The 10,959-nt window shown below is 42.3% G+C and overlaps 1 protein-coding gene across 2 annotated transcripts; it reads left to right on the forward strand.

Moving 5' to 3' along the window:
• Positions 1–675: 675 nt before the first annotated feature.
• MKRN3 (makorin ring finger protein 3) lies at positions 676–10,607 on the forward strand. 2 transcript variants are annotated; one of them, XM_012507199.1, is made up of 2 exons: positions 676–1,998; positions 10,336–10,607. In XM_012507199.1, the coding sequence occupies exons 1-2, from the start codon at positions 797–799 to the stop codon at positions 10,400–10,402; spliced, it is 1,269 nt and encodes a 422-aa protein (XP_012362653.1). In that variant the 5' UTR covers positions 676–796; the 3' UTR covers positions 10,403–10,607. The 2 variants fall into 2 exon arrangements, with proteins under 2 accessions (XP_012362653.1, XP_003277191.1); XM_003277143.4 differs by lacking the exon at positions 10,336–10,607 and having other exon boundaries at positions 694–3,030.
• The last annotated feature ends 352 nt before the right edge of the window (positions 10,608–10,959 follow it).

Genomic DNA, 10,959 nt, shown 5'->3' on the forward strand with positions numbered 1-10,959 from the left:
AGCCAGCATCAGGACTGGTTGAAGTCTGGGGCTTCTAACACAGTGGGAAAATGAGCATAGTAATCACAATAAAGAAAGACGTCTGAAAGGTGCTAACTTAGCCTCGGATCAGAAGTGCTCTCTGCTAATGCCTTGCTGGTGAAAAGCGTATCCAATGTAAGCCCTCAGAAATCCCAGAAAACAAAGACCAAAAGAAACGACGCCTCGTCAACAGAACAAATTGAAAAAAGCTTCCTGCCGCGATCGGGCATTAAAAGAAAAAAACCACAGACATAAGATGGAATGAATCAAGAAAGAATTTATATAATTCATGGATGAAATGTTTCAGAATCTATAGAATTATATTTTTTTTAAGGCAGACAGATACGAAAATACAACGAAGCCGTGCATGACCGAAACCAGAAGAGATTAAAGTAAAACCTCATTCTCCTTAGGAAATGGTGTGAGAAGGGACTTAGGGACTGCCGGAACACAGCGAAGCAGAGGCAGAAGGCAGACAAAAGGGGCTGGGTTGGTCCCCGCCTGTGTGAACGAAAAATATGTCAGATTGGAAAATTGCGGTAAAAACCAGGCAGAGCGCGCACGTTGCCCCCACAGGAAGTGTCCGCCATGCCTCCTGTGCCCGGAAGTAGGTAGGAACACACAGTCACAGGGACCCAAAAGCAGGGGGGAAGGAAAAAGAGATGCACACTTCCCCTAGAGAAGCCTCCGAGCGCGGCCGCCACTCCGGGCCTCAAGCCCATAAAGAAAAAATACCGGAGAGGTTCTGGCACCATTTCGGGGTGCCAAAGCAGCCATGGAAGAGCCTGCAGCTCCCTCAGAAGCCCACGAGGCAGCCGGGGCCCAGGCAGGTGCTGAGGCAGCAAGGGAGGGTGTGTCTGGGCCGGACCTTCCCGTCTGTGAGCCCTCCGGGGAATCTGCTGCTCCAGATTCAGCCCTGCCACATGCGGCAAGGGGCTGGGCCCCCTTCCCTGTCGCTCCAGTCCCTGCCCGCCTCCGCAGAGGAGGCCTGAGGCCTGCCCCAGCCTCAGGAGGAGGAGCCTGGCCCAGTCCGGTGCCGAGCCGAAGCAGCGGCATTTGGACAAAGCAGATCATCTGCAGGTATTATATACATGGGCAGTGCAAGGAGGGGGAGAACTGTCGCTATTCCCACGACCTTTCTGGTCGGAAGATGGCCACTGAGGGCGGCGTTTCGCCACCTGGGGCCTCTGCAGGTGGAGGCCCTAGCACGGCTGCGCACATCGAGCCCCCGACTCAGGAAGTGGCAGAAGCCCCCCCGGCTGCATCCTCCCTTTCATTGCCTGTGATTGGCTCGGCTGCTGAAAGAGGTTTCTTTGAAGCCGAGAGAGACAATGCAGACCGTGGAGCTGCTGGAGGAGCAGGTGTAGAAAGCTGGGCGGATGCCATTGAGTTTGTTCCAGGGCAGCCCTACCGGGGCCGCTGGGTTGCATCTGCCCCCGAGGCTCCTCTACAGAGCTCAGAGACTGAGAGGAAGCAGATGGCTGTGGGCAGGGGGTTGCGGTTTTGCTATTATGCTTACAGGGGAATTTGCTTTCGTGGGGAGAGCTGTATGTACCTCCATGGAGACATATGCGACATGTGTGGGATGCAGACCTTGCACCCCATGGATGCTGCCCAGAGGGAAGAACATATGAGGGCCTGCATTGAAGCACACGAGAAAGATATGGAACTCTCGTTTGCTGTGCAGCGTGGTATGGACAAGGTGTGTGGCATCTGCATGGAGGTTGTCTATGAGAAGGCCAACCCCAATGACCGCCGCTTTGGCATTCTTTCCAATTGCAACCATACCTTCTGTATTAGGTGTATCCGCAGGTGGAGAAGTGCCAGACAGTTTGATAACAGGATCATCAAGTCTTGCCCACATTGCAGGGTCACCTCCGAATTGGTCATTCCCAGTGATTTCTGGGTGGAGGAGGAGGAAGAGAAGCAGAAACTTATTCAGCAATACAAGGAGGCAATGAGCAACAAGGCCTGCAGGTATTTTGCGGAAGGCAGGGGTAACTGCCCATTTGGAGACACATGCTTTTACAAGCATGAATACCCTGAGGGCTGGGGAGATGAGCCTCCTGGGCCAGGTGGTGGGTCATTCAGCGCATACTGGCATCAACTTGTGGAGCCTGTGCGAATGGGAGAGGGCAACATGCTCTATAAAAGCATTAAGAAGGAGCTTGTCGTGCTTCGGCTGGCCAGTCTGTTGTTTAAGCGGTTTCTTTCACTGAGAGATGAGTTACCCCTCTCTGAGGACCAGTGGGACTTGCTTCATTATGAGCTGGAAGAATATTTCAATTTGAATCTGTAGCATCGTGCTGTGGCATGTGGTCTAGTCTGCTGAGGTTCTGTCGTCTGCTATTGCCTGTTTTCCCTGTGTTGACACTCTTTATTGCTTTCAGGGGCTGTTGAGGCAGTGCTTCTGTTTTCTTGTCTATTCTGCATATCTTTCCCCCTAGGATTATGGTGATTATCTGTGTTAAAAAATAAGTCCTTAAAGTTACTGTTTTGGTGAAATTAATATTAATGTCAGTTTATGGCTTTTTTTGTCATCTCTGTTGTCAACAGGATTAACTCAGTTCTAGTGTAGTGTTTACTGAATTTCCACACTTATTTTGAAGACCCTCAAGAGTAAATGTGGCAGAGTGAAAGGAGAAGTTTTAATTGAACTAGTAGCTTTGTGCTATAATAGCCTTAACAAATGGACCCTCGCAGGGCTTTGCAGCTGCTCATCTGTTTGTTTACAGTTTGTTCTTTCCCTCCTTCCCCTTCAAGTGCACTTGTTAAACTGTGATGAAACTTGTGATTTTGTGTTTTACTTGACCAAAACCAAGTGTATATGTTTACATGTTTTTATCCTGTTTAGCTTGACGTGAAATAATTTATATTTGGAAATATATATTTAAGAATGATATATATATAATATATATGTATGAGTTATGTATTTGAAAAAATATATAAAAGAATATACGTCACAATATAATATTTATGTTTATGTAATAAAGTAAATACAGAGCTGAATGCCGAAGGTCAAAGCCTAACAGGATTGGCTGTTGTGTGGATGTGAGTTGTGTGAATAATCTTTCTGTCCCTCGCACAGAAGCCAGTAATTAGCATCTAATGAATAGGACTGTTCAAGTGGGTCTGGCCAAATGTGACAGATGCAGATCTTAGAGGACTTTCAAAGCACTATATTGGTAATTCTTACAATGGCATTAATAGCGCACTCTATAAATACAGAAATGGTATTCCTATGCAGTTTAACCACCTTCTCATTAATTCTTTGTAACAGTAAATCCTAGGCTCAGAGGCACAGTGCTTTGTATTTGATATACAAAGTCTCTAGACTTTCCCAACAAGGGGCTTTTGACAAAAGATTTCAACATAAAAGTAACAAGATTATAAAAGGGAAAATAGAACAAAAATATTAAAACCAGTGAGAATAAAAGAATGGAAAGATAAAATAATAAACTATAGAAAGCACTAAAAACTAAGTGTAAGAGTAATATAGAAAATTTACATACAAGTAAAACTTAATTAGATTAGATGAAAGCAGTTTAAAGACTGAAAGTCAAAGGCTATAAGACTTCATTACAATCAGAATGAAACATCCTATTTAAAGTACACACAACATAAAAATACAGAAACATTCAAAGTAGTAGGATGGGAAAAAACCAAACAGGTGCTGTGACTCTCTTGATTGTAGACAAAGTTTATAGTAAGGATAAACACTTTGCTGGAGATAAAAAGGAATGATACATAAACATTAAATTGTAATTCACAGGAATATATAACGATTCAAATTTTGTATACATTTAATAACATTGCATCAGATACACAACTGATGAAAATCCTAAATCCAGACTCTTAGTGGACAATTTAAATACACCTTTTTAGTAACCAAACAGGCAAAGAAAAAATGAATGTGAAAGAGAATGATGCCATTTTAATGATTTACCTGTATAACGTATGATCTGCATCAACTGCAAATGCACTTACCTTGGCTGAAGTAGCTGAAAAATATGCTGGAAGTCTGAATCTTGAGCCCCAGGTTATTCACACTGTCCTGACTGTCCAACAAAGATGGCACATTTACAGAGTTTATACCAGGTACTTTGCATGCAAAAGGATGAATTTGTCAGAACTACCTAATGTGGTACTTGCTATAATTTTTCTCATTATCATGATGAGGTAAATAATAGAGAATTTAAAGGTTTTGCCTGTAGAGTTTATGACCCATAGCTGTGAATTAGTGGAACAAAGACTGGAACTCAAGCAGTATTTGTCCAGAGCACTTGCACTTACCATGTTCACTAGGAGCAGGTCGACCAGCTGAATGTAGCTGCTGGAGACGCAAGTACAGCCTTTAAGTATGGATGCTTCGGCCTAGTGGAGCAAAGATGGACATGAATAAGCTCCCACAGAACGTAGGAGCCATGGGGCTTTTATCTATAGGCTGCCAGCTCAGTGATTTTAGTCCACTACTTCAGAGTGTGCCTCAGCCTCCTATAATTTTACATTGCCTCTCCCTTCTTACATGACTCCTGGTTCTCCTAGTAAGTACCTCAGCCTATTTGCCTGGACCTTTTGCCATATTCCTTTCCTCTTGATTCCTCTTAGCCAAAGAATTCACCAATCAGGACACCCTTGATGCCCATCACTGATTCCAAATAAATTCCAAACATCTGAGGTCCCTGCCCTGCAGTCGTGCAGGAGAAAGAGCGATTAGATGAACTAAACAACCAAAGAATGAGACCAGATGGTGCACTCTCAAAGACTGTGCCAACACCAAAGTCTCAAAAAATAGTGGCAAAGCTTTCAGAGAGGGGTTTTTAAGCTGAGCCCAGAAAGCTGTGGAAAGTTTCTCCAAATGTACACTTCCCTGCATTGTGAAATGTCGTGTTTTTATTCAAATAGTATCTTGAACCAGATAATCATAAAGTTCAGGATTTATAGTAGGACAATGGTTAGTAGAAAATAAAGTGGCTTGAGAGACAAAGGATAGTTAGAATCCTGACTCTGCTTCTTACCAGCCATTCAGTTTCACAGTCTAAGCAAGTTACTTAAATTTTCTGTACTTCAGTTTCTTCATATGAGAAATAGGTACAGTTCCACCTACTTCTGCAGGATGTTGTGAGGATCAAATGTAGTCTGGACAAAAAGCTTGAAACAGGGTTGGTTTTTTTTTAGTGATATATATAGATGTGAGATTTGTGCATATTTTTGGACATGAAAAGGTGATTGCACAGAAATTAATCACCAAGATTTTCTTTTTGAGAATCTCTGGAACTTGTATTAATGTAATGCTATCATTTAATGATTATTTTGGTAAGCAAGGGGTATATTACCCTCACATTCATAATTTCAAAAAGATGAAGTATTTTTTCAGCAAAAATTATTCCTTTGAAACTAAATATGTGCTATTCAATTACTTAAAATATAACAAAAGAAATACATATTTTTGGCAGATTTCTAGGTGAGGAAAATAACAAAGGGACATTTTTAGAATATATGGGATTTCTTGTTCCCTCATCAGTTCATTCAGAAAAATGTCAAATAACAGAAGTATTACTGCCACCAAGTCTGGGTGAAGTGTTACCAAGGGCTTTCCCACGATCTGACCACTCCCCTGCTGCAGTCGGGAACAAAGAAGCCTTTGCCACACAAAGGTCTGCTCTGTGAGTGATTCAGAGTGTGTGCTGGCCCTCGCCCCTGTGAGGACTCAGGGACTCAGCCCTGGGGTCCACAAAAATGGTATCATTTCAGCTACAACTTAAAAAGCCTAAAACGTCAGGTTTGCTTAGGTTTCATGTGTCTCGATTTGATGGATATCCACACATGCAAATATACTAAGAGAAATTTACTTAGTAATTCCTCCCCTTTGAAGATATGGAAATCATTTTGTCTCATGGCTCACATGTCACTAAATCAATTCACTGAATTTCACTGACAGGGAAACATTTTCAGTCTGTAGTCTATGTCCATATGCTCTTCTATTTTACAGTTTTCCAAGCGTCATGGAGGCATGGTTTCTGTTGCCACAGCTAATACTAAACTACAACTTCAGTGTGGGATAGAGTTAGGGTAGGGCTGGGAACAGGGATGTATGGGAAATAACCCAGTACTAGTGCAAAGAAGTAAATTAATTTTTGTCATGAAAATATATATCATATTTTCCAATATTAATGGAACAATAACAAAAATAATTGTGAAAGAGTACAGTGAAACTGTCAATTAGATCTAGATATAAAAGTAGTACAGGCAACATTTTCTGAGGTCAATATAAGAAAATAAGCTATAGTGGCTTACACTTGTAATCCCAGCACTTTGGGAGGCCGAGGTGGGCGGATCACTAGGTCAGGAGATCGAAACCATCCTGGCTAACACGGTGAAACCCTGTCTCTACTAAAAATACAAAAAAAAAAAAATTAGCCGGGGTTGGTGGCAGGTGCCTGTAGTTCCAGCTATTCAGGAGACTGAGGCAGCAGAATGGCATGAACCCGGGAGGCAGAGCTTGCAGTGAGCCGAGATTGCGCCACTGCACTCCAGCCTGGGCAATAGAGCGAGACTCAGTCTCAAACAAAAAACAAAGAAAAGAAAATAGCTACTACCACTTTTAATTGTCTCTCATAAATAATTTGATGTAGGTGTGAATTCAAAATCATTTAGAAGAATATAATATGACAATGACAAATTATACATACCATAATATACAGGATACTTCTGGATCTGTACTCAGAGTATAACTCCTAATTTTAAATACTAATGTATATTGTCTTAAAAACAAAGAGCCTAATTAACTAGGTATTCAAACCTAAATTTTAAAAAGACCACAACATGAACACATGCACACATATACACAAACACATACAAACACAACTAAGGTAAGCAGGAGGAATTAAGAAATATTAAACTAAAAATTTGTTGAACAGAGAATGAAAATGTAAAGGCTGATTTTTTTTTTTGTAAAAATAATTAGTAAACAGATAAACCACTAACTTAAAAAATAAAGGATAAAGTGCAATTAAAATAGGAAATGTTAATCAGAGGTCATTAGAGCTAAAAAGGCACTAAAGAAATGGGAAATAAATCCTTGTTATACCTGAGGGAAATGTACTTGAAAATATGAAACAAAATTTAACAGTTTCAACATAAATATAAATTTCCAAACATCAATCCAGAAGACAAATCTAAACGAACCTATTACTAACAACAACAAAAAAAGAAGTTGTCTAAAATGCACTTACTCCCTACTCCACACAAAAGGAAACAGAAGACATTATCCCCTGAAATTTACTTAAACATTTAAGTAAAATATATTGCAATGCTGTATAAACCATTTCTTAGTCCATTTGAGCTACTGTTAAAAAATATCATAAACTAGGTGGCTTATAAGCAACATAAATTTATTTCTCACAGTTCTGGAGGCTGAGAGGTTTAAGAGCATGACACCGGCAGCTTGGTGCCTGGTGAGGGTGAGTTCCTGGTTCATAGATGACCATCTTCTTAGTGTCCTCACATAGTGGAAGGCACTACCAACCTCACTGGGACCACTTTAATTGTGCTGTTTTAATGTACAATAAAATGTATTAAAAACTATAAATAATTACATAAATATATTTGTTTTCTTTTTTATGGGTAGTTTGTTTTTCAGTGGAGAAGTGCTTGAAGCAATGTCATATGATAACATTATAGTGAAAGTTTTATGCAAGTTAATCAAGAATACAAGACAATATAAACGATGAGGGAATCACAGTTGTGGGGGCTTAGACACAAAACTGTGTATACCATTTGAGCTGGCAAATTGGAGCCTCTTTTATTAAGGGTAGTAATCCCACATATGAGGCCTCCACCCTCATGACTCCAACACCTTCCAAAGGTCCCATCTCCTAATACCATTAACTTAGAGATTAGATTTCACCGTAGAAATTTTGGAGATACACATTCAGTATACAGAACTGCTATGGTTTGCATATGGTTTATTTAGCCTGCCAAGTCTCATGTGGAAATTTGATCCACAGTGTTGGAGGTGGGGCCCCGTAGGAGGTGTTTGAGTAATGGGAGCAGATCCTTCATGAATGGCTTGCTGCTGTCCTCACGGAAGTGAGTGAATTTTCACTCTGAATTCCCATTAGAACTGGTTGTTGAAAAGAGCCTAGGCTGGGCACAGTGGCTCACGCCTGTAAATCTAACACTTTGGGAGACAGAGGCATAAGGAATGCTTGAGGCCAGGAGTTTGGACCAGCCTGGACAACATAGTGAGACCCCATCTCTACAAAAAAAAATAGAAACAATTAACCAGACATAGTGGTACATGCCTGTAGTCCTAGCTAATCAGGATGTTGAGGAGGGAGGACTGATTGAGCCCAGGAGGTCGCAGCTGCAGCAAGCTGTGATTGTACCACTGCACTCCAGCCTGGGCTGCAGTAAGAACCTGTCTCTAAAAAAATAGGAAAAGAGCCTGGCAACTCCTTTGCCTCCTCTTTCATGATGTGATGTCTTCTCCTCTTCCTCTTTCATCATGAGTGGAAACTTCCCGAGGCCCTCACCAGAAGCAGATATTGGTGCCATGCTTTTTTTTCTTTTTTTTTTTTTTTTGAGATGGATTTTTGCTCTTGTTGTCCAGGCTGGAGTGCAATGGCGCACTCTTGGCTCACTGCAACCGCTGCCTCAGGAGTTCATGCAATTCTCCTGCCTCAGCCTCCCAAGTAGCTGGGATTACAGGTGCCCGCCACCACGCCCAGCTAATTTTTGTATTTTTAGTAGAGACGGGGTTTCACCATGTTGGTCAGGCTGGTCTCAAACTCCTGACCTCAGGTGATCCACCCGACTGGGCCTCCAAAAGCGCTGAGATTACAGGCATGAGCCACCACGCCAGGCTGGTGCCATGATTTTTTTATGGACTCCGGAACCATAAGCCAAATAAGCTTATTTTAAAAATTATATTCAGTTTCATATATTCCTTCACAGAAACAAAAATGGACTAAGACAGAAAATTGGTACTGGGGAGTGGAACGTTGCTATAAAAATACCTAAACATTTGGAAGCAGCTTTGGAACTGGGTAATGAGCAGAGGCTGGAAGAGTCTAGAGGGCTCAGAAGAAGATAGGAAGGGAAAGCTTGTAACTTCCTAGAGACTGGTTGTGACCAAAACGCTGATAGAAATACAGACAGTAAAGGACATGCTGAGGAGGTTTCAGATGGAAATGAGGAACTTACTGGGAACTGAAGCAAAGTTATACCCTAGCAAATAATTTGGCTGCATTGTGTATACACTCTAGCACTCTGTGGAAAGCTGAACTTAAGAGTGATGGGCTAAAGTATCTGGCAGAAGAAATTTCTAAGCAGCAAAGCATTCAAGAAGTGGTGTGGCTGCATCCAACAATCAACAGATTGGGAGCAAAGGAAGGACTTAAAGTTGGAACTTTTGGTTAAAAGGGATACAGAGCATAAAAATTTGGAAACCTCAAGCCTGTCCATGCAAAAGAGAAGGAAAGAGCATTTTTCAGGAGAGGAAATCTGAGGAGGGCAGCTGAACAACCACTTGCTAGAAAGATTAGCACAGATAAAAGAGAGCCAGTTGGTAATAGAACAGTGTGAAAAAAGTCCAAAGGCATTTCAGAATATTTGAGTTTACTCCTCCCATTACAGGTCCACAGGCCTAGGAGGACAGATGGCTTCTGGGCCAGGCCCAGGGTGCTGCTGCCCTGTGCAATCTTGGGAAGCTGCTTCCCACATCCTGGCTGCTTGGACCACAGCTAAAGCTCAAAGGGCTCAAGCTACTACTTAGACCACTGCTTCAGAGGGTGCAAGCTGTAATGTTTGGGGCTTCCATGTGGTGCTAAGACTGCAGGCACACAGTGTGAGATTGTCTGAGGCTCTTTGTGAGTTGGAGCCCCCACGAAGTGTCTCCACCAGGCACCGCCTAGTGGAGCTGTGGGAGTAGGGTTGCCATCCTCCAGACCCCAGAATTCTAGAGTCACCAGCAGCATGCACTCTCAGCATGGAAAAGCCGCAAGCATTGGACTCCAATACATGATAAGAGCCACATGGGCTTCAACACATCAAAGCCACGGGGACAGGGCTGCCCAAGGCCTTGGGAGCCCACACTTCATACCGTTGTGCCCAGGATGTGGGACATGGAGTCAAAGGAGAACATTTTGGGGCTTTAAGTTTTTATGTCTGCCCTTCTGAGTTCTAGACTTAATGTGGGGAGTATTACCTCTTTCTTTAGGCTGATTTCTCCCTTTTGGAATGGGAATGTCTAACCAATGCCTGTATCACATTTGTATCTTGGAAGTAAATATCTTGTTTTTTATTTTACAGGTTCACAGCTGTAAAGAACTTGCCTGGAGTCTCAGATGAGACTTTGGACTTTGGACTTTTGAGTTGATGCTGGACCAAGTTAAGACTTTGTTGATAGGATGATTTTATCTGGCAATGTGAGAAGAACCTGAGTTTTAGGGGGTTGGGGCAGAATGCCATGGTTTGGATATGGTATCTTTGGCCCCACCGAGTCTCATATTGAAATTTGATAACCAGTGTTGGAGGTGGGGCTTGGTGGGAGGTGTTGGGAATATTGGGGTGCATCCCTCATGAATGGCTTGGTGCCATTCTTGCAGAGATGAGTGAGTTCTTACTCTTGAGTTCTCTAGAGAACTGGTTGTTAAAAGACCTTGGCATTTCCTCCTCTTCTCTCTGGGTTTCTCTCTTGCCATGTGATGCCTACTCCTCTTTCCTTTCTGGCATGGGTGGAAGTTGCCTGAAGTTCTCACCAGAAGCAGGTGTTGGTGCCATGCTTCTTGTACAGTCTCCAGAACCATGAGCCAAAGAAACCTCTATTTTAAATAAATTACCCATCCTCAGGCATTTCTTTATAGTAGCACAAACAGACTGAGAAGCACTATTTCATAAAACAAGATAAAGGTGCACCTACATAACTTATGAATG

Source organism: Nomascus leucogenys, chromosome 6, assembly GCF_006542625.1.
Source record: "Nomascus leucogenys isolate Asia chromosome 6, Asia_NLE_v1, whole genome shotgun sequence".
Classification (NCBI taxonomy): domain Eukaryota; kingdom Metazoa; phylum Chordata; class Mammalia; order Primates; family Hylobatidae; genus Nomascus; species Nomascus leucogenys.

Excerpts from the sequence above, each read along its gene's own strand:
- MKRN3 (XM_003277143.4), top strand. The coding sequence starts at position 797 with ATGGAAGAGCCTGCAGCTCCCTCAGAAGCCCACGAGGCAGCCGGGGCC.